This window comes from Dermochelys coriacea, chromosome 6 (assembly GCF_009764565.3).
Source record: "Dermochelys coriacea isolate rDerCor1 chromosome 6, rDerCor1.pri.v4, whole genome shotgun sequence".
NCBI classification, from domain to species: Eukaryota; Metazoa; Chordata; order Testudines; family Dermochelyidae; genus Dermochelys; species Dermochelys coriacea.
Genome location: NC_050073.1, coordinates 3,856,972 through 3,884,017, shown reverse-complemented (window position 1 = coordinate 3,884,017; position 27,046 = coordinate 3,856,972). Strand labels below are relative to the sequence as shown.

Sequence of the window (27,046 nt, the reverse complement as noted above, 5' to 3'; positions counted from 1 at the left end):
AACTACAGGCCAGTTAGTTTGACATCTGTAGTATGCAAGATCCTGGAAAAAATGTTGAAGGAGAAATTAGTTAAGGACATTGAAGTCAATGGTAAATGGGACAAAATACAACATGGTTTTACAAAAGGTAGATCGTGCCAAACCAACCTAATCTCCTTTTTTGAAAAAGTAACAGATTTTTTAGATAAAGGAAATGCAGAGGATCTAATTTACCTAGATTTCAGTAAGGCATTTGATACCGTGTCACATGGGGAATTATTAATTAAATTGGAGAAGATGGGGATCAATATGAACATCAAAAGATGGATAAGGAATTGGTTAAAGGGGAGACTGCAACGGGTCCTACTGAAAGGCGAACTGTCAGGCTGGAGGGAGGTTACCAGTAGAGTTCCTCAGGGATCAGTTTTGGGACCAATCTTATTTAATCTTTTTATTACTGACCTTGGCACAAAAAGTGGGAGTGTGCTAATAAAGTTTGCAGATGATACAAAGCTGGGAGGTATTGCCAATTCGGAGAAGGATCAGGATATTATACAGGAGGATCTGGATGACCTTGTAAACTGGAGTAATAGTAATAGGATGACAGGTTTCAGAGTAGCAGCCGTGTTAGTCTGTATTCGCAAAAAGAAAAGGAGTACCCGTGGCACCTTAGAGACTAACAAATAGTGAGAAGTGTAAGGTTATGCATTTAGGGATTAATAACAAGAATTTTAGTTATAAGTTGGGGACGCATCAATTAGAAGTAACAGAAGAGGAGAAGGACCTTGGAGTATTGGTTGATCATAGGATGACTATGAGCTGCCAATGTGATATGGCTGTGAAAAAAGCTAATGCGGTTTTGGGATGCATCAGGAAAGGCATTTCCAGTAGGGATAAGGAGGTTTTAGTACCATTATACAAGGCACTGGTGAGACCTCACCTAGAATACTGTGTGCAGTTCTGGTCTCCCATGTTTAAGAAGGATGAATTCAAACTGGAGCAGGTACAGAGAAGGGCTACTAGGATGATCCAAGGAATGGAAAACTTGTCTTATGAAAGGAGACTTAAGGAGCTTGGCTTGTTTAGCCTAACTAAAAGAAGGTTGAGGGGAGATATGATTGCTCTCTATAAATATATCAGAGGGATAAATACAGGAGAGGGAGAGGAATTATTTAAGCTCTGCACCAATGTGGACACAAGAACAAATGGATATAAACTGGCCACCAGGAAGTTTAGACTTGAAATTAGACGAAGGTTTCTAACCATCAGAGGAGTGAAGTTTTGGAATAGCCTTCCAAGGGAAGCAGTGGGGGCAAAAGATCTATCTAGTTTTAAGATTCTACTCGATAAGTTTATGGAGGAGATGGTATGATGGGATAATGTGATTTTGGTAAGTAATTGATCTTTAAATATTCAGGGTAAATAGGACTAATCCCCTGAGATGGGATATTAGATGGATGGGATCTGAGTTACCCAGGAAAGAATTTTCTGTAGTATCTGGCTGGTGAATCTTGCCCATATGCTCAGGGTTTAGCCGATCGCCATATTTGGGGTCGGGAAGGAATTTTCCTCCAGGGCAGATTGGAAGAGGCCCTGGAGGTTTTTCGCCTTCCTCTGTTGCATGGGGCATGGGTGGCTTGAGGGAGGCTTCTCTGCTCCTTGAAATCTTTAAACCATGATTTGAGGACTTCAATAGCTCAGACATAGGTGAGGTTTTTCGTAGGAGTGGGTGGGTGAGATTCTGTGGCCTGCGCTGTGCAGGAGGTCGGACTAGATGATCAGAATGGTCCCTTCTGACCTTAGTATCTATGAATCAATGTAGCGCAAATAGAGTAGGGGCATTAAGGGACGAGAGCTGAGGAAGCGTTGTTCTAAGTCAGCCATAAAAATGTTGGCATACTGTGGGGCCATGCGGGTACCCATAGCAGTGCCACTGATTTGAAGGTATACATTGTCCCCAAATGCGAAATAGTTATGGGTGAGGACAAAGTCACAAAATTCAGCCACCAGGTTAGCCGTGACATTATTGGGGATACTGGAGTTTATGTTGATCTGAGCATGTGTTAAATGAGAAGGGGTGTGTGTATGGCACTGTGCTTTGGGTGGGCTACAGTTCACTTCATTGCCCTTCTCCAGTGCCTTAAAAAAATCCCAAATCCCATAGTAAAGCAGCTTGAGACCCAGAATTAAGTCTTTAAGGATTTTCAGCAAGGATTGCACTGGGTCAACTTCCCCACCTTGAAATCCCCAAATACCCCAAAAGGAATAAATTTAAGTACCAACTTTATAAAATCTTTATGATCAAGAAACATAAATAACAAATAATAACTTAGTTTTTATAACATAATGAGGCTATTTTATAATCCACATACATTATCTTCACAGTTATACATAAACATAAATCAAGAAAACAAATTAAATCTAAACAGGCCAGTGCCCACAGAAACACAGTGAGGAGAAATTCAGAGTTCCCAAAAGCTTAGGTTGAGTTCACCTTAGGCTAACAGGGAACAGATGGCCAGGATCCCCTGGGGGACTAACATGAAAGGGAAGGGAGTCCAGGAGAGCTGGCTGTATTTCAAGGAATCCCTGTTGAGGTTACAGGGACAAACCATCCCGATGAGTCGAAAGAATAGTAAATATGGCAGGCGACCAGCTTGGCTTAATGGTGAAATCCTAGCGGATCTTAAACATAAAAAAGAAGCTTACAAGAAGTGGAAGCTTGGACATATGACCAGGGAAGAGTATAAAAATATTGCTCGGGCATGTAGGAAAGATATCAGGAGGGCCAAATCGCACCTGGAGCTGCAGCTAGCAAGAGATGTCAAGAGTAACAAGAAGGCTTTCTTCAGGTATGTTGGCAACAAGAAGAAAGCCAAGGAAAGTGTGGGCCCCTTACTGAATGAGGGAGGCAAGCTAGTGACAGAGGATGTGGAAAAAGCTAATGTACTCAATGCTTTTTTTGCCTCTGTTTTCACTAACAAGGTCAGCTCCCAGACTGCTGTGCTGGGCAACACAAAACGGGGAAGAGATGGCCAGCCCTCTGTAGAGATAGAGGTGGTTAGGGACTATTTAGAAAAGCTGGACGTGCACAAGTCCATGGGGCCGGACGAATTGCATCCGAGAGTGCTGAAGGAATTGGCGGCTGTGATTGCAGAGCCCTTGGCCATTATCTTTGAAAACTCGTGGCGAACGGGGGAAGTCCCGGATGACTGGAAAAAGGCTAATGTAGTGCCCATCTTTAAAAAAGGGAAGAAGGAGGATCCTGGGAACTACAGGCCGGTCAGCCTCACCTCAGTCCCTGGAAAAATCATGGAGCAGGTCCTCAAAGAATCAATCCTGAAGCACTTAGAGGAGAGGAAAGTGATCAGGAACAGTCAGCATGGATTCACCAAGGGAAGGTCATGCCTGACTAATCTAATCGCCTTTTATGATGAGATTACTGGTTCTGTGGATGAAGGGAAAGCAGTGGATGTATTGTTTCTTGACTTTAGCAAAGCTTTTGACACGGTCTCCCACAGCATTCTTGTCAGCAAGTTAAGGAAGTATGGGCTGGATGAATGCACTATAAGGTGGGTAGAAAGCTGGCTAGATTGTCGGGCTCAACGGGTAGTGATCAATGGCTCCATGTCTAGTTGGCAGCCGGTGTCAAGTGGAGTGCCCCAGGGGTCGGTCCTGGGGCCCGTTTTGTTCAATATCTTCATAAATGATCTGGAGGATGGTGTGGAGTGCACTCTCAGCAAATTTGCGGATGATACTAAACTGGGAGGAGTGGTAGATACGCTGGAGGGGAGGGATAGGATACAGAAGGACCTAGACAAATTGGAGGATTGGGCCAAAAGAAATCTAATGAGGTTCAATAAGGATAAATGCAGGGTCCTGCACTTAGGATGGAAGAATCCAATGCACCGCTACAGACTAGGGACCGAATGGCTCGGCAGCAGTTCTGCGGAAAAGGACCTAGGGGTGACAGTGGACGAGAAGCTGGATATGAGTCAGCAGTGTGCCCTTGTTGCCAAGAAGGCCAATGGCATTTTGGGTTGTATAAGTAGGGGCATAGCGAGCAGATCGAGGGACGTGATCGTTCCCCTCTATTCGACACTGGTGAGGCCTCATCTGGAGTACTGTGTCCAGTTTTGGGCCCCACACTACAGGAAGGATGTGGATAAATTGGAAAGAGTACAACGAAGGGCAACGAAAATGATTAGGGGTCTAGAGCACATGACTTATGAGGAGAGGCTGAGGGAGCTGGGATTGTTTAGTCTGCAGAAGAGAAGAATGAGGGGGGATTTGATAGCTGCTTTCAACTACCTGAAAGGGGGTTTCAAAGAGGATGGCTCTAGACTGTTCTCAATGGTAGCAGATGACAGAACGAGGAGTAATGGTCTCAAGTTGCAATGGGGGAGGTTTAGATTGGATATTAGGAAAAACTTTTTCACTAAGAGGGTGGTGAAACACTGGAATGCGTTACCTAGGGAGGTGGTAGAATCTCCTTCCTTAGAGGTTTTTAAGGTCAGGCTTGACAAAGCCCTAGCTGGGATGATTTAACTGGGACTTGGTCCTGCTTTGAGCAGGGGGTTGGACTAGATGACCTTCTGGGGTCCCTTCCAACCCTGATATTCTATGATTCTATGATTCTATGATTCTAAGTCTACACTGCAGAGTTCAAGCGCTCCCCCCATAGCAGCGCTTTGATATGTGAGAGTGGTCCCACGCAAGCACTGGGAGAGAGCTCTCCCAGCGCTCCTGGTAATCCACCTCCACGAGGGGAATAGCTCAGACCACTGGGAGCGCGGCTTCCAGTACTCTGAGCCTGTCCACACTGGCGCTTTACAGTGCTCAAACTTGCTGCGCTTGGGGGGTGATTTTTCACACCTCTGAGCCAGCAAGTTAGAGCCCTATAAAATGTAAGTGTAGACAAGCCCTTAGATCACCAAATGTATACAATCTGCTGAGTCAAAAACATCTTGCCTCCATCTGCTTGTAGAAATCTTCAGCTGGAATCCATGCAGCCTCTTCCTCTTCTGAAATCACTGTTAGCCAATCAGCAAACTGCAACTTATGTGTGCAGACCAGGCCTAGATATTTACAAAGCACAAGCCACTTGTAAGGTGGTTGCAGTTCTCTCCCCATCCAGGGTGGGCTACAATCCCTCCGGGAGCGACTCAGTTCAGGGGGAAATTAGTAAGCAGTTAATGGCGCTGGTCTGTAGCCAAGCTGAGCAACACAGCAGTTCAGGGGAAATCAGCTCTCTGGTGGGAGCAACAGCCAAACCCGTCTGGAATCCTAGCTCAGGCGGGCACTAGACGAATGCAAGCCTCCTGGCCTAAAGATGCAGAGGCGGCCAACCCCAGGGGTGGGGTGACCGGGGTAGGGGGACGCATGCCCGCCCACTCCACTGTGTCCCAGCCCAGGGACCTAACAGTGGCTCCACCACTGGGTCAGTGGGGAATTCTGGCCACAACATGCTGGCCAGCCTGTAGACAGTAACAAAGCTGAACCCTATTCGGCTTCCCTGGGCTTCTTCCTACACTCCCAGTCAGAGGGTACCTGGGTTCCAGGGTCATCGTTCATCTCGCTGGGGTAGGTGGCAAGTGGCAGCTCCAACAGCTCCTCAGTGCCTGGCAGTTGCAACGGTTTCTCTAGGTCTCTGGCGCTGTGGCAGTCTCCGTCAGCTCCAAACTCCAGCAGTGGGGAAGAGATGTCCTGCTCTTCTGTTAGCTCTCCTCCAACTGAGCTAGAGGGCCTGTCTTTTATAGTTCCAGTTCCTGTCCCGCCCTGCTGGAAGCAGTGGGGTGGCCACAGGTGTCCCAACTCTACCCACCAGGGGGCGGTCACGGGTCTCTCCCCATCTGTCAGGGTGGGAGAACATGCCACCTTGCTACACCCCACCCTCAAGTCCAGCCCTTACTCTCTTGGGCTAGGATGGTCCCACTCCTGCAACCGGGAGAGACCTTCCATGTTTGCATTCTCCTTAACTGCACTATGTTACACGGTAAATGCAAACAGTTGAAGGACGAGGTACCACCTTATTAGCCTCGCATTAGTGTCTTTCATAGTCTTGAGGGGGCCATGATCCGTGACCACAACGAAGGATACCCCCAGGAGGTAATCCTGAAAGGCCTCCACAGCCCATTTAATTGCCAGGGCCTCCTTCTTGATGGTTGAATAGTTGCGTTCCTGGGGAAAGAGCTTCTGACTAATGTAAAAGGACGGGGTGTTCCCTTCAATCGCGGATCTGAGAGAGGACAGCCTCGTGCCCCACTGCCAAGTCATCGATCTGAACCACACACCTACGAGAGAAATCGGGGCTATAACTCACTGGTTCATGGCAGAGATGGTCCTTTAGCATCTGGAATGCTTTGGTACACTCGGGGAAGCAGCTGACCATTGTGCCTGGTTGTTAGGATTTCTGTTGTGGGGAGGGAGAGAACAATCGAGGTGAAGTTGGGGATGAAGTGGTGGTAACAGCCCACCAGCCCCCAAAATTGCCTCACTTGTTTCTTTTGTTGTTGGGGCGGGTTGTTCTTGAATGGCCTGGACCTTTCTAACTAGAGGACGAACCTTCCCCCGTCCCAGGACGTATCCCAAATAGATGGTCTCCTGGTAGGCAATTCGACATTTCTTGGGGTTAGCCATCTGTCTTGTGGATCAGAGGGTCTGTAGGGATGCTGGTTCGGGTGCTCTTCCCAGTAATGGTTATAGATCATTACATCATCTAGGTAGGCTGAGGCATATTCAAGGTGTGACTAGAATAGGTGATCCATCAACCGCTGGAAGGCTGCAGGGGCCCTATGGAGTACGAAAGGCATGCGGGTGAACTGGTAGAGCCTGGTGGGGGCAGCCAATAGAGTCTTTTTCTTCGAGATCAGGTCCAGTGGGATCTGTCAGTATCCCTTTGTCAGGTCCAGGGTGGTAATAGAGCGTGCTTCGCCCATAAGGTCAAGTTCGTCTATCTGGGGCATTGGGTAGGTTTCAAATTTAGAAATGGCATTAATTCTCCGGAAATCAATACAAAATTGGTAGGTCCCATCTGGTTTAGGGACCAGAGCAATGGGGCAGCGCCACTAGCTTTGTGACAGTTCTGTGATCCCTAGCTCCAGCATTGCCTGTACCTCTTGTTCCACCACATCCTGCTGGTGACATGGGAGGGTGGTTTCACAAACTACTTCCCAAGGTGTGCCTGTGTGTGTGTGCAGATAATGTGCTGGGCATGCAGGATCTGCCCTAGTGTTGCCATGAATGTTTGGGAGAAGGCCTCCAGTAGACATCCTGTTTGATTTTGCTGCTCAGGAGTGAGGGTTTCTCTGAGGAGGGGTTCCCCTTATTTCATTGGAGTGGGGCCCTGGGGCCCTAACTCTGGGTCAGGGGGATATGGGGTTATTAGCAGACACTCCGGCTCATGCCAGGCCCTCAAGAGGTTTACATGATAGACCTGGCATTTCTTCTGTTACTCCGGAGTTTGAGGAGTTCAAACTGTCAGCCTGGTGACAAGGCCATGACGAAGTCATCCGCCAAGTAGGACCCGTTAATTATGGCAACGGCCTTCACATTTATCTTTCTTAAAACATTCTCACTCTCATTCGCACAAACAAAGTATTACATAGTTGCAGCATGGCATAAAAATCACTTTTAGTACCAGCTACTTCTAACACTAAAACTTTTTATCTAGTACAAGGTCTTTCATAACATTCCATTCCTTTTAATTTACCTTTATCCTAACGTCAAACTACAGCTAATATTTGCGGCCTGTCTAAGGCCCACACATTAGCATTTTAATCAAAGGACTTACACTTAAACTAAATTTAATCTTAAAACTTCATTCTATTACAATATTCATCATTTCTTATACTAATTAGTATTATTCTTGAGTGGATCATATCTTACATAATTATTTTAAAGCAATATACTGATAGGCAATTTGAGCTTGTGGTTGTAGCTTAACAAACATTGTCTTTATCCAGGAACACATACAACACATTCCCACCAGCCAAATGCAACATAATATTAATACAATCAGCAATGTGTGAAACATAATAGACAAAATGCCCTTAGAAGTAGGGGACCAGCTGATAAAGATATCGTACCAGTGATGGGTTGTTGTTTTCTTTTTAGGTTTGGCAATTTTTAACATATCCCCATTTGCATATAATATTTGAATAACGCGTTTCCCTGTGTCTTTTTGTCTTTGCTGTAAAAACTGAGTCACTTCTGTTTCTGCAAATAAGTGGCATGATTTCACTGATCAATCTAGGCCAAGGGTAACAGAAAAATTAATCAAAGCAGCAGTTACTGTGCTTTGTGCCCTTTTTATCTTTGGTAAATAGTAAGTATGGTTGCTAGTATATAGTCCGCTGGCATTGCATCTACATTCATTCACTGGGGGTTGGCTAATGCTTCTTCCATCTTCCCAAAACACATTTTCCCAGAATGCAACCCATACACACTGTCCATTATATAACACACGCATTACATTTTCAATTCATCCCAAACACATGTTCCTAATGATGTATTTATGCTACATGGCTCTGTAGTGACAGGTAAGAAAAAGCATACCCATTTTTGAGGGCTCCATTCTATACACCCTCGAGTGTCTCATAATTTCTTCTTCTTCCCAACCTACTGACCTACAACCCGGGGTTACCAAAAAAATCCCATGGTTAATTTTGGAAGTGGGCTGGCTTTCCATATTTCTGCCTCTACAGACTGTTGGTGAGCAATTTTAATAATTTCACCCAAGAGCAGATTAGGTTTTACCATACTAGAAACGTATTGCATCCATTCATATCTAAAGATATTGAATGACGATCTTTTGCATTGTTTTAAAAGATGTGCTAGTACTCTAACATTTCCAGATACTACCCAAAACATTTCATGTTCAAGTGTTGCTAAGCTAAGAATTTGCATTTCGGTACACCCTATGGCCAAGGCAGTTTTATTTTCTAGTTCTACTTGATTTTTTATGCAACAGCCAGGCGGTGTTGTTTAACCACTGCCACATACTCCATGTTGCTTTCAGGTTTTCCTGATTCATTTGAACCAAATCAACCTTTGTCTGTGCTTGTTTGCGAATAAGACTGTCTTGTAATTGTGCTAGAGAACTTAGCTTATTTTTGATTATTTCCAAACCCACGGTATTCATAATTCCTATCCCAGAACCAATTCTTCCTAATATTGTGCCTATTATGTCTCGATTTGCTCGGCCACCTGAGGGCTGATGTGTTTTTATCCAAGCTTTCTAAATAGGAAGGGAGTAGGGTATTCCTTCAACTTCTATTTCTGACACGTTAAGCCGTGTCCAATCCATACCAATTTTTATTTCTACCAATAGGGGATTTAACAGGACCTCTACTGGATTAATTTGGGTGATAAACAGTTTAGGTTTCTTTATTTTAACTGGGGTGCCCTTCTTAAATGTGTAGTCCCTACTCCAGGTTTTAGTACATGTGTCCAGGAACCATAAATTTAACTTACCATTGGACAGTAGCCCGCAATTGCCGTTAACCTTGTTCCTGATTTAATGAGCCCGTCCCACTCGTATGTCAATAGTGGTGATCCACCTAGTATCCCCCCAAAAAACTTTTATCTCAGCCCCTGTTTTCCAGTGATTTTGTATTCCTGTAGTATTTAGAAGGTGGACTTTAAGTCCCACCTCACCTTTCCAGGTGTATACACTGGTACTTCCTAGTGGTTTTAGAATCTGACTGGTGTTTTTATTATACAATTTTATAAGTATTACTGGATCACTTGGGGACCCATGACTGGTTAATAGAGAGTGAATTATTCCTTACATATTGGTTCATGAGAAGGGCTGCATCTTCTCTCATGAACACGAGAGCTATCTTGGCACTGAAAATCTTCAAAAGCAGACAGAGCCAGATCTTACACTGCAATCTCATTTTCTGTGGAGTAAAATTGTGGTGGTTAAGCAGCGCCTTGTGTTTTAATTTCAGGGAGCTCTTTTCTGTAAAATGACAGGTTTCAGAGTAGCAGCCGTGTTAGTCTGTATTCGCAAAAAGAAAAGGAGTACTTGTGGCACCTTAGAGACTAACAAATTTATTTGAGCATAAGCTTTCGTGAGCTACAGCATAAAGCTTATGCTCAAATAAATTTGTTAGTTTCTAAGGTGCCACAAGTACTCCTTTTCTTTTCTGTAAAGAGAGTTCAAATATGATTTATTATTTATGCAAACAATTTAATTTGTGAGACATGTACCCATTTTGGTGTTCCATGCATCCGATGAAGTGAGCTGTAGCTCACGAAAGCTTATGCTCTAATAAATTTGTTAGTCTCTAAGGTGCCACAAGTACTCCTTTTCTTTTTGCGAATACAGACTAACACGGCTGCTACTCTGACACCTTCTTAATGTGGTCTATCAGTGGGCTGAGGTGATCCACTATGGTCCTGTCCATTTTGATTTTAATGAGTGGCCCCTTTTTTCCAACTTCAGGTTTATTACTTGATTTCCTGTCTCCCACAATGCTGATTCACCATGTTTCTGGTTTTGGATTTTATTATTCCTTTGTTTAATAGCCTGATTGACTCTGACTCTGTACTGTAATGTAGTTTTATTTTCCTGTAGCTTTTTAAGCCATTGGAAGTAGTCATGCTGAGTAGCATTAAGAGGCTCCCCTGGACCCTTGTCTAGGTGACTGGGGTCGATCATGAGGCGCATAGGTTGCCCAAACAGAATTTGGAATGGCTGTATTTTTGTTCGCAGTTTATTGCTACTGCGTATGGCCCCAAGAATTAGTGGCAATTTATCAGGCCAATCTTTACCTGTGTGGTTTACTACTTTGCACAGTGCCTCTTTTATAGTTTGGTTCATATGTCCCACCTGGCCTGACGACTGGGGTCGGTAACGGATGTGGAACTTTTGTTTAACTCTTAATACCTGTATCATGGTTATAAAAACCTCCCCTACAAAGGTTTCCCAATTGTCTGAGTCTATGACTTCCAGGGTTTCGTATCTGCAAACTACTTCATTTAAAAAAAACAAACAAACAACACTTTTTGGCTACCATATATGGGCAGATCTTTTCCTCCTCTCTCAGATAGGTAATTTGCATCAACACAGATGTTGCTTTTTGGATCCAAAGCAATCAATAGCTCAGGGACTGGATTCTGTTTTAAAAGGGTTAATTTCCACCAGCAAGTCAGAACCAGTTCTGATTATTTTCCACTTTCAACTTCTGCTTCAGGACACCCAGCAATCTGAAAAAGAAAACATAACCTATTGTAAAAAGAAAAGGAGTACTTATGGCACCATAGAGACTGCTCAAATAAATTTGTTAGCCTCTAAGGTGCCATATGTACTCCTTTTCTTTTTGCGGATACAGACTAAACGGCTGCTACTCTATAATCTATTGTGGCTCTTTTTGGAGCCCTAATAGGATTTTAATTAAGTAATATGTTTTATTTACATTTCTCTTACCCCTTTTACAATATACACTGTATATTTCAAGGGGGTGGGGGAATGCACATTTCTTCTATAGTTAACTTCTATAATATTATATTAGCTATATTAATTTTAAAGTGTAACTGTTTAAAATTTTTATGTATCCTTATTCAAGTGACAGCGTGACTACTTAGAGCCATGTTAAGGCTTAGTGTTTTTAACATTGCTTCCTTTGTACATTCCACCCATGCCCTTGCATCAGAGATGCACTGTCTTTTAACTTTTTATTCTTCTTTTGCAGTTCTTAGCTGCTATTTATTATTTAAAAAGGATCCAGAATATCTCCCCATTCTTCTGGTTCTGGCTGCTTTGGCCACATCTTCTGGTCCTTATTTAAAAAGACTAAACTTTATAACATGTACCCAAAGGATTAAGTGCAAAATACTAAAGTCAAACCACACTAGTTGCCTGTGTCCAGCAAAAGGGTCTGTCAGAGTAGCAACTTTGAATAAAATATTCAAATGGATTTTAATGGTATTATTAAATAAAAAAAAACGCAATTCATCTTAAACCTACAAAACAGACTTTTACAAACCAGGAATGTTGGTTTAGGTCCTTAAAACCGTACATAATTACATAATATATTTACTTTTACATGACTGGATTTTATTATTGAACCCAGAATTTTCTTCTTATAACACTACAACGGTTGTTCTTTAATATTTTTACAATTCCCACCTGTCTATTTTTTCCCTAACTTCATAGTATTAATTTCTGCAAAAGCTATTGTTATCGCTTTACTTTTTCTTTTAAATCATTTACTTCTGCATCTAGTTTATTATATCTTAGCTTAATTTATATTATTCTCTGCTGCCACAGCTTTTAAAGTTTTACTGGCAACATAGTTTTGTAATTTTATCTCAGGGGTCTGAAGTACCCCTTGTATCTGCACCACCTACTCCTGCTGCTACAATGCCCCCCTGGGCATCCAGTTTATATTTCAGCTTTTAATCTGTTGCCTGCAAGCAGAAGGTTCGCCACTTGCCTGGGCCTGATCCTGTTTTTCCTGCAGGATTGTTCTGACAACTGCCTGAGTGTTTTGCCTACTCCTCCTGCTTCTTGCTTCCTTTTTCTGAACCATTTTGCCAGTAATGCTTCAGAAACCAAGGCTTCTTTATGGTTCCTTTTTCCCTGCCTAGCAGGTGGGATAGAAAACGCTAAGCTTCTCTCCCCATCTCAGGAATCTACGGCCGAAGGTATCTACACCAATATAAATCACACCTGTGAATTACACATCCTAAATGGGTCAGGAGAGGGATCCTAAACCTTTCCTGTTAGCTAGAAGTTAATGGCTCTGACCTGTAGCCAGGCTGAACAGCAGTGAGTCTATCTGCCCAGGGCACTCAATCCGGGCAGGGTTCCTCTGGTAGCTTCCAACTGAGCTAGAGGGCCTGTCTTCCCGTTCCCGTTCTGCCCTTCTGCTTCCAGTGCAGCAGCTGTGCGTGTCCCAGTTCTGCCCACCAGGGGTCAGTCAGGGTCTCTCCCTGTTTGTCAGGGCGGGAGACCAGGCTCCCTTGCTACGCACCCTAGGATATCGGTGCTATTTCGGTTTCTCACCCCCACTTATCACTCCTTCATTCCCACTGCCCTTTATTCCCATGTGTCTCAATCCCCCCTCTCCTAACCCCCTCAGTCTTTCTCCTCCCCTTCCCCCCAACAGCCACTCCCTTGTAGCTCACCTCTCTGACCACCTACCAAATAGCTGTGCCCTGTTCACTTGGTTTCCCCACAAATTTTCTTCCCCTCTTCAATCAAACATCATGATACACAACCCTCAAAAGGGACAGTGCAGCCGGCATGTCCCCCCGGCACGATGGAGAGGGGAATGTGATTTCTGAGGCACAATCTGTCCCAGCCCCTAGTCAGGCCTCTGGCTAAACAGCGCCAGAGAACATAGGTGCAATCGCCAAAAAATGTTGGGGTGGGGAAAGGGGAGTCATTTTTGGATTGAAAGATTGGGGTGGAGGATGCAAAATGGAACTAATTCTACAGATGAACTCATTTCCCCTTCTTCTGAAAGCTTCCCCTTAAAAATATCTGTATGTCTGCAAGTCCATGCCTGTATTTGTGTGCAGAGCTTTGTTTTCCCAGTGTCCCCCATCTCTGTCTCTGTCCTATGTTCCTTGTCCCTCAGCTCTTTCTCTGCTGCCTCACCCCAGGAGAAGGCAGCATCTGGGCTTCCTCCTCTACCTGCATTAAAGCAAGGGTCAACACTAACGGGGTGTGTGGGGCCAGGGGTTCGTCTGGTTCAGGAGAGCATTAATTGACAATTAACAGCAGGAGGAGTAATATTTACTTTTTTGCCTCCAGCCACAGGGTCAGCAGAGTTGGGGGTGAGGCTGGGGAAATAAACTGGGGAGGATGTGACCATGCCAGTGGTTGCCCGTGTGGCACGAACATGATATATAATCATGACAATTATTAATTTGGTATTTTTTTAAATGACTTCTCAGGGAAACATTTTGCCAACCACCAGAAAGACTTTTTACCTATGCCATGAGTAGCGATGTCTTGCCTCAGCTGTCCATGCAGGCACCGGAGAACAAGCCACATCAAATGATCACAGTTGAGAGAACTGACCCAGAGAAGATGCGGAAGCTGTATGAGTTGATTCCAAACTGGGACTCACAGTTCAAGAACACGCTTTACTTGGCACTGAAAGTAACAAACAGAGCCCTCGTCGAAGAGCTGGAGGGTAAGTAAATGACATCTGGGAAATCAGCTCCCTGTGTGACCCAAGAGGATTCACCCCAACCCCATCCCAATGGAGACACTAGCTTGTCTCACTGGCTTTTATCCCTTGTCCATCACTGGTATCTGAGATGGACATGGATATTTAAGCAGCTCCCACAATACTGGTGTAGCCCCTCCCCAAGCTTCCTCCCTCCTGTTTGCTAATTGGAGTGGTTTCTCCTTCCACCTCGCATGGGTTGGGTCCTGGGTTCTTTACTTTAGCACCGCTGCCTCCACCCTAGGTGACTCCTCTCCATGCCTGAGACACAAAGGGTGTTATCCTTTGGGAAAATAACTAATACCTCTTCTCTATTCCCAAGGAATACAACCCAGTACATGAACAACACATTAATACAAACCCCAACAAATGCAATACCACACTCAAAAAAGAAAAATATAACACAGGGGAATGTATTGGGGAGAAGAAACAAAGGCATTAGGGGAGGAAGGATTAAAGTTAACTGAAATACTAAAAGAAAAGGAGTACTTGTGGCACCTTAGAGACTAACAAATTTATTTGAGCATAAGCTTTCGTGAGCTACAGCTCACTTTGCGAATACAGACTAACACGGCTGCTACTCTGAAACCTGAAATACTAAACATCAACAACATAACAAATTCCCCACCTCCCTGCCTTCCCATTGCACACAACCCTCAGCTCCCTCCCTAGCACCTTTCCAGGCAGACAGCATGTGCAAAATCAGTTCTGCGATGAGTGCTGTAAATGAGAGCTGGGATGAATAAAAGAAAATGCATCTGATGAAGTGAGCTGTATGCTTATGCTCAAATAAATTTGTTAGTCTCTAAGGTGCCACAAGTACTCCTTTTCTTTTTGTGAATACAGACTAACACAGCTGCTACTCTGAAACCTAAAGAAAATGGTATCCTTATAGTGTATTCCCCCCGAGCGGATCAGAGTCCTCTCCTGGCTCCCTGGGCTAGAGTCCTGGGGAGATTTCTGCTGGCTCTAGGTAGCCAATGCCAGGTTGGTTCTGTGCTAGTCTCTGCAGGGCTGGCATGCCCAATCACATATTAAATCCCCAAATAATTCAAAGTCCCCTTTGTGTGTGGGAAGTGGGGAGTTGAGTAGAGACTCCAGATGCAGGCTGTGCTGCTCCTCCTCTCCCACCTCCAAACTCAAACAACCCAAACTTGAATCAAAAACAACTCCCTTTGTCTCTGAGTCAGGCTGTCCCCTCCCATTGAGGGATTGAACAGTCCTGGCTTCTCATTGGCCCGGCAGACTGTTTACATGAATCACTTGATCTCATGGTCCCCACTGGCTTTTGAAGGAGTTTCGTCTATTCTGTCCCTGTCCTGGACCCTAAGCAGGGTGAGAAATGGTGCCCAGAGGCTCTGGAGCCATTGTTGCTGTAGTCCAGAGGGCAGGACCCCATAGAAGCTCAGTTTGGTGTTCCAGGAGCTTACAAACCCCAAAGCGGGTTACTCTGGATGGCGTACAGTGTAGGAGTGTTTGCTCCATGCGGGAGATTCTTTCGATATGTGGTGCTGTCAGGTCCATTCCAGACAGAGCCTTCTCCGGCTGTGCAATCCAGGGCTTGACTTCACACAAAGGGCCAGGGCTCAGTTCTGCAGGCAGCTCCTCATTCACATCCCTTGGAATTATGCATAGGGTGATTAGGCCCCTGGGGGTTGCTTTGGCCTGTTATTCAGGTTAGGGATATTTGTAACATTCGCTTAGATGTCAAACCTCTTCCTGGTACCTGCTATCCATCTCCTCATGTTGGCTGGATCCGGGATTATTTTTCTTGGCTCTTAGATGCCTCCACTCAGGGTGACTCCTTGCTGTGCCATATACACAGGGGTGCTGTCCATTAAGAAATCAGTGACCATGCTACTAGCAGCAAGGAGCATAAAGCTCAGAACACAGGGGACAACAAGGTAATTGAAACAAACCCAGCAAAGGAATGGCACAGCAACAATACCAGTGGCACAGAGTGGGGACTTTACTGGAGACATGAAAATAGGATCTGGGCAAGGAAGGGGCTAAGGGTAGGTAATAATTAATAAATAAGCCATTTCTTCACCTCCTAACCACAAGCTCCTCTAACCTAGCTCCCTCTCTGTACTATCCTGAGGCCGGGGGAGATACCTTGGGTTGCCAACTTTCTAATTGCACAAAACTAAACACCCTTGCCCTGCCCCTGCCGCTTCCCTAAGATCCTGCCCCTTGCACACTACATTCCACCTCCCTTGGTGGCTCACTCTCCCCCACCCTCACTCACTTTCACTCGGCTGGGACAGGGGTTTGAGGTGCAGGAGGGGACTCCAGGCTGGGGCCGAGGGATTTGGAATGTGGGAGGGGGTTGCGGGTTGAAGCAGGGAGTTGGGATGTGGGAGGGGGTGATGGCTCTGAGGTGGGGCTGGGGATGAGGGATTTGGAGTGCAGGAGGGGGCTGAAGGCTGGGGGGATGGGGCCGAGGGATTTGGAGTGTGGGAGGGGGCTGTGAGTTGAGGCAGGAAGTTGGGGTGTGGGAAAGGGTGAGGGCTCTGGGGTGGGGCCAGGGATGAGGGCTTTGGAGTGAAGGAGGGGGTTTTGGGTTGGGGGCAGAGGGTTGGGGCACAGGCTTGCCTCTGGTGGGTCCCAGTCAGCAGTGCAGCGGGGCTAAGGCAGGATAGTCCCTGCCTCTCCTGAAACCGTGTTGCGCAGGTGCACCCCAGAAGCAGCCAGCATGTCTGGCGCTAGTAGGCGGGGTGCGAGGTATGAGGCTCCACTTGCTGCTCTTGCCTGCAGGCCCTGCCCTCCAGCTCCTATTGGCCAGTTCCCAGCCAATAGGAGTGTGGAGCCACTGCTTGGGGCGGGGGCAATGTGCAAAGCCTCTTGCCCCCCGCACTAGCGCCAGACCTGCAGGTCGTTTATGGGGCGCAGTGCCAGGACAGATAGGGACTTGCCTGCCTTAGTGTCGCAGCACTGCCGACGGGACTTTTAACATTCCGGTCAGTGATGCTGACCAGAGCAGCCAGGATCCCTTTTTGACCAGGTTTTCCAGTCCAAAACTGGACACCTGGTCTCCCTAAGGATGCCATGTGTCCTGTTATGCAGTGTCGCAGTGCTATGGCACTGGCCAACTTAAACAAATGGTCCCCTTACTTTTTCTTCACCGTGGCTTGAGGCAGGGTCCTCTCCTGACTCCAACCGGGCTTGCTGCTTCCCTGGGCTGAAATCCTCCTGGAGTCTGGATTGGCTGTTGGTAGCTGGTGCTGGGTGGGACGTCCCTCTGGATACTGGTCACTGCAGATTTGGAGCCGCCTGATCTCTGCAGCCCCGGTCTCAAGCAACCCAAGAACGTCCTTAAGGGGAAGGGGAAATTCAGCAGGGACTCCCTGAGCCACACCGTCTCTCTCGCAAGGTGCAGACTCAAACTGACTTTTCTCTCCTTTGTGTAAAGTCAGGCTGCCCCTCCCTGGCTAGCTTGCTGGGGGCTGTGCTTTGTCATTGCTCCAGGGGTTGCTCCTGAAGACACCTCCCTAACTTGCCCCAGCAGGGATTTCTAGTTTCTTCTGCCCCCACCCCTGACTCCAAGCATGCTGGGAATGGGCTCAGAGGCCTCTGGTAGTCATTGTAGTCCTTTGGGTAGTGGTCCCTCCACGTGTAGGCTGGAGCTCCAGGAGCTGGGAAACTCATGGGAGGCTCCATACCAAAGGGACAGTCCCCATCCCAAAGAGCTCACAGACTCAATACAGAGCACAGCCAGGGCTGTGGGAAGGACCAGAACACCCAGGCCGAGTGGTGGGTGACACGCACATGCTAGTGCCACAGGCTTTCCTTTTGGGTTAGTTTTTGGGTAGGGGAGGCAAAGGGAGCTGGGGGGGGGAACAGAGTGAGGGGAGAAAGAGTAAGACTGAAGGGAAATGACTGGGAAGGAGGGGGTAGGAGCAAATGGCCAATCAGCAAGGGGAAGAGCATGTCCACAGTAAAAACTGGAGGAGGGGGAGTCTGATGACATCACCACTGTATGAAGTTCTGTGTTGTTGAAACTGACGCTGTAGTTTCTCCTGCCATCTTGAGTCCCTGCCCCCAGGTTCTGCCCTGGAGTTTCTACTGTCCTTGGAAAGGGGTGGAGGTGGAGGGCTGCCTGGTGACCCATTTGCTATCTGGGAAGGGGTAGCCCTGACTGAATCAATTTTCCCCTCTCTTACCCAAAGGTGCTGCTGACAATAGTCCTCCTCAAAGAACTCTCTCATGACACAGGTACTGGGAGCTGTCAGATCAAGGGCAAGAGTTAGTGCAGGCCCTGGAAGAGCAGTTACCACTAACAGCCTTAACTCTGCCCCTTCCCTCCCACTTCCATCCCCATTCACTTAAGGCAAGGGCATGTCTATAGGAGAATCACAGTCAGGCGATTGCCTAATTGCTGTTCTCTGCTGATTCCGTCTGGAATTCCATGAGTTGTCTGCCACACTCCCCCTCCCAGCAGCCAGCATCTGCCCCCTGCACTTCCTGTCCTGAACTCTAGCTTAACACTGTTGTGCAACTGTTAAATGGCTGTTAAACCCCACCCCAGAGATGGCTGCATTTCGGTGCTGCGTGAGGGTAGCAGATGTCTGGATTCAATGGAGAGCCGGGGGTCCTATCCAATGCAGCTGGTATGTCCCCCTGCATGATGGGAAGCTGAGGGACGGATTGCAATTCTGAGACATGATCCGTCCTGGGTCAGAGCAGTTTTGTCCCAACCCCTTCTCAGAGCTGTGGCTAAGGGTATGTCTACACAGGGATAAAAATTCCATGGCTGACTTGGCTTTGTGGGGCTCTGGCTTCAGGGCTGAGCAATAGCTGTGTAGACATTTGGACCAGGATGGAGTGTCCCAGAGCTTTGGCTGGAGCCCAAATATCTACATAGCAATTTTTAGCCTCACAGCCTGAGCCCCATAAGTGTGAGTCAGGTGACATAGGGCAACCATGTCTGATATCCTGGGTAGACCCCTGGACCAGCCCTGAATAGTCTGGCCAGTAAACCCATTGATTCAGTATGGTTTTTCATGTCTTTTTACTCAGGGGGACATTTTGTTGAGTGGTACCAAGAGCAGCTGATCAAACGAGCCTCCTTGGTGGATGAAGTTCTGGCTCTGCTGTATGGAGATGTACTGGACAATGAGCAATACGTGGAAATCTGTACTGAGCCGGGGAAGATGCGGAAGCTGTACGAGCTGGTGCCAAATTGGGACACAGAGCGCAAGGACCGGCTCTATCAAGCACTGAAGGAAACAAACCAAGCCCTCATCAAAGAGCTAGAGGGTAAATAAATGGAATCAAGAAAATAATCGTCCCTGGCACCTCCAGGGCACGACACCCCAAACCCATCCCAGAGGGGACACCAGCTTGTCTCTCTGGGTTTTTATCCCTTGCCCATCACTGTGCTATTGGGACTTGTCCAAGTACCTTGCTTGGGCATGAGTATCCGATAGTCACGATAGTGTCAGCCCTTAGTTGAGTGCCTTTGTGACAATCAGCCCAGATCCTCAAAGACATTTGGGCTCCTAACTCCCATTGAAATCAGCAGATTTTAGAAGACTAAATACCTTTGTGGATCTGGTCCACGAGTCTGTTTATAGAGAGGAGCATTTCTAAAAACTCACAGCTGTTCCCTGACCCAGCCTCCTCCCAACTGTTTCACTTGCCTCTACATCCCTTTCCTGAAATCACCCCAACCTGACCAACCCCTTCCACTGGCTCATCTCATTACAGAGGTGCTGACAGTGACTGTTGCATTAATGAAATGGGATAGAGGAGAAAATAATGTTAAAACAATTATTTTATAGAATAATTGTGATGTTTTGGGATTCACCATATGCCTTGTAACCTGGGTGTCTTGTAGCTGTGTAGAGCTCTGATGCCAATAACCGGCCAGCAGCCCACAAGCCTCACCCTGGCTTTGCCCAAGATGGTTACTCCTTGCAGGCTGATTTTAGTATCCTTTCATTCCCAAATTTTCTCCCAAATTATCCTACTGCAGGGTCACTGCCTCCACAGAGAAAGTAGAACACTCCCAGTTGCACACACTGTATTGGACTTACCCAACACTGATGATTTATAACAAAAGCAAACCAAGTTTATTAACAAAAGATCATGGATTAAGTGATACCAAGTAAAAGGGATAAGGTAATCTTGAGGGAATTCTGTGCTGAAAAATTAAAAATTCTGCTCACATTTTGAAATTCTGCATATTTTATTAGTCAAAATAACACAACATAATTACACCATGTTCAATTATTTGCTGACAAGTATTTTGAAATAAATTACCACAATAATTGAAAATGATGTGATTATATTGTTATTGTGTTACTGTGTTCTTTTGACAAATATTCAGAAGTGTGCAGAATTTTAAATTTTTTAATTTTTTGGTGCAGAATTTTCTCAAGAGTAGCAGAGTTCCGTGTGGCACAATCTGGATGTGGGCAGCTCGGAGGGGGTCCAGGTGGGATCTGGATGTACAGGGGCTTGTTGGGGTGTTATGGGTGCAGAGGGAGTGGTACTTGGCAGGGGGTCCAGATGAAGGTGGTTAAGGCTCAAGGGGGGGCGTCTAGGTGCCGGGGGAATGGGGCTTGGTGTGGGGGGGTCTCAGGGTGCAGCTGGTGGGAGTCTGGGTGCGGTGAGCTCCTGATGCAGGGGGTGAGGCTTGGAGGAGTGGGGGTTTGGGGAGCTCGCTGGGGGGGGGCATTTCAGCATGCTCCTGATGCAGAGGGGCTTGGTGGGGGGGTTCCGGGTGCAGGGCTGGGAAGAAGGGTCACTGTATGGAGAGCTGCTCCCCCTGTCCATCCAGCTCCCCCCGCACCTAAAACCTGCTGCTGAGCCTCACCCCCACACCAGGAACCCCAAACCCACCGAGCCTCACCTCACCTCCTGCACCCAAGCCCCCCGTCCTCCCTTCCCAGTACTCTGGAACCTCACACATGCTCTGTGACTTCTCAGAGATAATGGTTCATAAGCTGCTTCAAGTAATTCCTTAAGTACCCTAGGGTCAATTTCATCAGGCCCTGCCAACTTGACTTTATCTAAATTATCTAAATATTCTTTGTTCTCTTCTCTCCCTATTTTGGCTTGTGCTCCTTCCCCCTTGCTGTTAATATTAATTGTGTTGAGTAACTAGTCACCATTAATCTCTTAGTGAAGACTAAAGCAAAAGAGACATTAACACCTCACCCTTTTTGATGTCATCCATTATTAGCTCTCCTTCTCTGCTAAGTAGAGGAGTTATACTTTCCTTTGTCTTTCTTTTTCTCCTAATATATTTAAAGAACCTATTCTTATTGCCTTTTATATCCCTTGCCAGGTGTAACTCATTTTGTGCCTTAGTCTTTCTGATTTTGTCCCTACACATTTGTGCTATTCTTTTGTACTCCTCCTTAGCAATTTGTCCATGTTTCCTTTTTTTTGTAAAATTTCCTTTTGATTTTCAGGCCATTAAAGAGCTTCTGATGGAGGCATATTGGCCTCCTATTATTCTCTTTATCTTTCCTTTATCTTGGGATAGTTTGCAGTTGTGCCTTTAATATTGTCTGCTGCTACATAGAGACTGCCAGCTCTCCTATACTCCTTTGTCCTCCTTTATATTCATTATTGTCTGGGGAACACATTGGGGAAAAGAGAAATTGAAAAGCCTTGTATTGTTTCCCATATAGAGGACACAAATAAGAGGGGTGTCATAGGGAGGCACTACGTGGAACATCCTCTTGCTACAGGCCACAGCACAAATGTATCTTCCTCAGTTTCCCTTTTGCAGAGTCCCCAGTAATTCCACACCAGGTTCTCTTGCCTCATTAATACCCCTTCTTTGGGCTAGTTTATTCCAAACACATTGTGCAAATAATCTGAAATATAAGTGCCAAAATATAGTCAATTTATCATCCCAGTGCAAATAGTCCTTAAAATCCCAAGACATCACTTCCACTGACATGACACATACCATATTCTAGCATCTTTCCCCACACCCAGGCTCTGTCAGTCCTCTTCTGTCCCTCTTCTGGGACACTCACATGGCCCTTCCAGTTGAAGTGCAACACCATTTCCCCCAGTGGAAACCTCCATAGCCTGTCTGCTGGGAGATCATCCTCACCAGGGAAGCATCCGTTAATGCCCTGGCCCTCTCACACTTCCCCTGGGTCCAGATCAGAGATGTCAGTGGATAAGCCCCTCTGCCTCTCCCCTGCCCTCAGCCCCCTCTGACCTTGGCTCTGGCTCTTCAATTTAGATCCAGCAGGCAACCCCCTCTCCTGCCTTCGGCCCTCCATCTCTGGCTCTCTGTCTTGGGAAAGTCACCCAGCAAACCCTCTTGCAGCTCTTGTGATAGATTTCTGTTACCAATCTGCCTGAGGTGTCAGGTGATCAAGATGAGGCCGCAGGATTGTGGGGAAGGGGATGAAGGAACACACCAAGTGTCTAAGTTTTAAAGCTTTATTAATAAAAATAATAAAATAACAGCAGAGAGTGCAGGGTGTTCCCCACGTCACTCAAAGAAAGGAAGAAGCGTTAGTGCCCCAAGCCCTAGCCCACTTTCATACTCACACATGCACTACCCGAGGCTGGCCAAGCCTGGATGTAACATAAGAAGAAGAGGGGGCGAAGGGTGGACAACTTGTGTTGGCTCTCAGGAGGGTTTTTAAGTCCTGGGTTCTTTTGGGGGTGGCTTGTTCAGGGACCTCTGTTCCACCTCTGTTCCTGGTGCTCTTTATACCAGTCCAAACAGGCTTTCTGTGGTCTCCTCAGTTTCCCCAAAACACACCGGCCCCAGGGACAAGAAAACGGTTGTTTTCCTCCTGCTGGCCTTCACTGTCTCACTCGGTTTGGCTGCCTCTGCAGTCCTGTTCAGCTGAATCCTCCTTTCTCACGGCTGGTTGGGGTGGACTAGGCACCCGTCTTTCTTGGCAGGCAGCCGAGAGTCAGATGTGTGCTGCGGCCTTGAGTTGGAGTCAGCGTGTTATCTTTGAGCCCAGCAGAAGCGTGGAGTTAACCCGTTCTCTTCTCTCTTCCTTCTTTCCCCCCCCCCAGCCTCTCAAAACCTGCAAAGGAATCTTCCACTCCACACTCACACCTTTAACCCTTCCCAACATGCCTTGCGATGCTTGCAACAGCGTTTGCAACATACAATGCTGATCTGCCTCCCCAGGGGACTCCCTGAGGGAGGGGGCCATTGGGTTGTGATACTCTCCTGCCTTCAACCTTCTCCAGGAACCATGAATAATCTCCTGGTTCTGGCACTTTTCCTTTTCCTCACTGACTCACCCGAGATCTCCAGCTTATACAGACTACCCCTCTCTGATTCTCCCTGATCCTTTATAGCTTCAGGTGCTGCTCTGCCCTCTTAATTGACCCTACTGGGAGCACTTGATCTGGCATAAGGTAGATGGACCTTCTTTATTTACATGGGCCAGCCACTCTATGACAGAGGACTTAATAAAGTCTGTAAAATAACTCCTGAGATGGAGGCGGGCCATCAGGAGCTTCTGATATTCCTGGCCCTAACAACAGAACAAGGGTTGTTGTATCCATGTCGGTCCCAGGTTGGTCCAATAAAAGATATTACCTCACCCACCTTGTCTCTCTAAAAGAACAAGGGGACAGTCAACAAATAAAGGATGGCAAATTGATAACAAATAGAAGGAAATCATTTTTCACACCAGGTATAATTATACTCTGGAACTCCTTGCCACAAGGAGCCATTGAGGCCAAGAACTTAGCAAGATTGCCAAAGGGCTGGACATTTCTATTGATAACAAGAACATTCAGACATATTAATGCTAACATATTTTGTGAGGGATGTCAAACCTCATGCTTAGGACCTAAGATAATCTCTGGCTATAAGTGTATGTCTACACAGAAAGCAGAAACCCATGGCAGCGAGACTACAGGCTCATGCTCATGGTACAGCTCTATAAATAACTGTGTAGATGTTTGGGCTCTAAGCCAACTGCCTATGCTTCACACTCCAAGTCAGAACATCTGCAAGCTATGCAAGCCCCAGGTGCCCAAATCTGTAGACCCAGGATCCGAGACTCACTGCTGTGGGTTTCTGCTTGCTGCATAGACATAACCTTAGATATCAGGATGAGACTTGGTATACCGGGCTAATTACCCCAAATCTGATACTGGTTCTGGCCACTGTTAGGGACAGGACACTGGGCTAGATGGACTAGATCCAACCTGGTGGTTCCTACATTCCTCCTGGCCTGTCCCATTACACAGGCTGTGGCAGTTGCTGTTGTGTTACCTGAAGAAAGGCATGGCCCAGGAGGTTAAATGAATGACACTGTCAGAACATTCAACAGCCAGTTGTGGCCTGGGGGGGTCTGTCAGCACAGAGAGTTTAGTTTTTTATGGTGACTTACCTGGAGCAATTGATTTGAGTTTCTAGGAGGGCTCCTCGGAGAGGAGAGGTTAACACAAGAGCCTGGCTTCATGAAACAGCTTCCTTTGCAGGGAGAGAATGGTCATTTTGCTGATGGCTTTTATGTTAGAGAAGAAAGAGCAGGACAGATCGAACAGGGGAAGTGCATGTCAGGAGCTGTGGGAGGAAGTTGTGCTGTTGGAGAGACTGAGTAGTACACACCATATCAGGCACAAGGAAGGAGGCCCTGAGGTAAGGGTGAAGTTGAGCTTAAGGAAGTGAGGGCTGCTGTGGGGGAAGTAGCCCAGGGAATTGTATATGTCATGTATCTAAAAGGTCAGCTACCATAGCTGATACTATTAGGGTCCCTGGGATGGAGACAGGAGTAGAGGGTGGGCCCGGGCTCTCCCCCCCCACCTTTGCCCCTTGATTAATCACTGAGGCTGGGAGACAACAGAGACTGTGCAAGGAAGGATAACTTCTCATCTCCCTTGCTGGCTTATGATGAAAATGGCTCAGTAGACTGTGACTCTTGTCTCTAGAGAAAAAAGGGTTACGTGGAGGGTCACAGTGAGCCTCTGAGGCTAGCGAAATCTGCCAGGAAACATGGGACCCACGAAGGCAAGGACAGAGCTTTGTCACAACAGATAGAGGGGAAGAGACAGTCCCTCCTCTGAAGAGATTGCATCAGCGCAGACAGGAGGTGGAAGAAGGGAAGGATTATTCTCTCCATTGAGCAGAAGGAGAACGGATGCCCTGAAGGGTGGAAAGACTTACTTGAGGTCACATAAGAAGCTTGTATTAGAACCAGGAACTGACCCCAGGTATCATGTGTCCCAGGGGAGTGCCTTAATCACAAGGCCATCCTTCCAGAGCTGGGTAGATGCTCTCCTCTTGCTGTACTGGTGCTGGTTGGGACAGTTAACGTTAGTCACCTGACATAGCACTGGAGAGGGCTGAGATAGAGGGAGGTTGGAGTGGGATGAAAAGGGGAATGTTAGGTGAGGGGAAAAGAGCAGGAACCTATCACTGCACATCTCGGAGGCTGGCAGATCTGGCCAGTCTGACACCAATGGTCCAATGTCCTCACTGCTTGTGTTGAGGCCTGGATGTCTTTGAGTCCACAAAGCAAAGATCAGTCGTCAGTGTGGTTTGGGGGAGAGAAATGAGAGAGAATTGTTCTTAATGGATGATAGCGTTCTTTGGGGGCGGGGAACACAACCTCAAGCATGGTCCCCTGCACGCTGCGGAGTTGGGGGAGGGACAGTGACACCTGAGGCATGATCCGTCCTCGAGCTCCCGCTGGGGGCAGGGCAGGTTTGCCTCAATCCCTGCTCTGGGCTCTGGCTAAACCACCTCAGAGAACTGCCTGAAATAGTCTGAAGAGCTGGAAATAGCACTCACAGATTTATTGTTTTTAGTGCCTCACTCACCAAGGGAACATTTTGTGGAGCGGCACCAAGAGCAGCTGATTCAGCGAGTCTCCCCAGTGGACACAGTCCTGCGTCTGCTACATGAGGACATGCTGAATGATGATCAATACTGGACCATCTCGGCTGAGAGCTCCGACCGAGAGAGAATGCAGAAGCTGTATGAGCTGTTGCCGAGCTGGGATGCAAGGGACAAGGACCAGCTGTACTGGGTGCTGACAATAACAAACCCAGCCCTTGTTAAAGAGCTAGAGGGTAAATAAATGGAGTAAGAAAATAACCATTCCCTTTGTCCCCAGCGGAGCTGCCCCCACAAGCCCAACCCAGAAGGGCACTAGCTCATCTCTCTGGGTTTCAATACCTCAGGCATCACTGTGGTGTCAGGGCTGAAGAAGCAGAGATGCTGGCTTCCTCATTTCCCCAGGAGTGCTCGACCCCCACTCTGCCCCAGGCCCCTTGCCCCCACTCCACCCCTTTGCCCAAAGCCCCACCACTGCCCTTTGTCTCCCTGTCCCCACTCTGTCCTATCTCTTTCCGCCGCCTCTCCCCCAGCACCTGCTGCACGCCGCTGAACAGCTGATCACCAGCGGGCAGGAGATGCTGGGCAAGAGAGGGAGGAGTTGATCCTGGGGATGCCAGTAGGTTCTGGGCACCCACTTTTTTTTTCTGTGGGTGCTCTAGCTCCGGAGCACCCACGGAGTCGGCACCTATGTGAATAAGGATTTTAAATTAGCCCCCAGGGCCAGGGCAGGAGCTGCAGCTAAATTATAAATCACCCAATCCCTAGTTAACTGCACTTGTGACCACAAATGTATTTACAGAATGGCACCACTTCTGTAAACTCCAGCTGTCCCCTGAGCTGGTCCCCTCACCTCTCTCTACGGTGAAATTACTAGAAATTACCCCAGCCTGCCCCCCTTCCAGTATTCCCCCTGGATCATCCCATTACACATGTGCTGGGAGCTGCTGGAGCACAGGCAGAACTTAGCGTTGAACCTAGAAACGTGGTTACCCCAAACAGCCTTAGCTCTGCCCCATCTCCCCCCACTCTTCACTGAAGCAAGGACATTTAATAACGAACTTCATGGTCTCCAGGAAGAGAG

General features: G+C 47.0%; 1 protein-coding gene across 1 annotated transcript in view; it reads left to right on the top strand.

Moving 5' to 3' along the window:
- The window catches only part of LOC119856516, a 56,934-nt gene that overhangs the window by 10,620 nt on the left and 19,268 nt on the right, over positions 1 to 27,046 (top strand). The window contains exons 2-3 of the mRNA XM_043517286.1: positions 13,891 to 14,132; positions 19,188 to 19,427. Of these exons, the coding sequence (XP_043373221.1) occupies positions 13,934 to 14,132; positions 19,188 to 19,427 (439 nt within the window). The 5' untranslated portion in view covers positions 13,891 to 13,933. The remainder of the gene's footprint in view (positions 1 to 13,890; positions 14,133 to 19,187; positions 19,428 to 27,046) is intronic.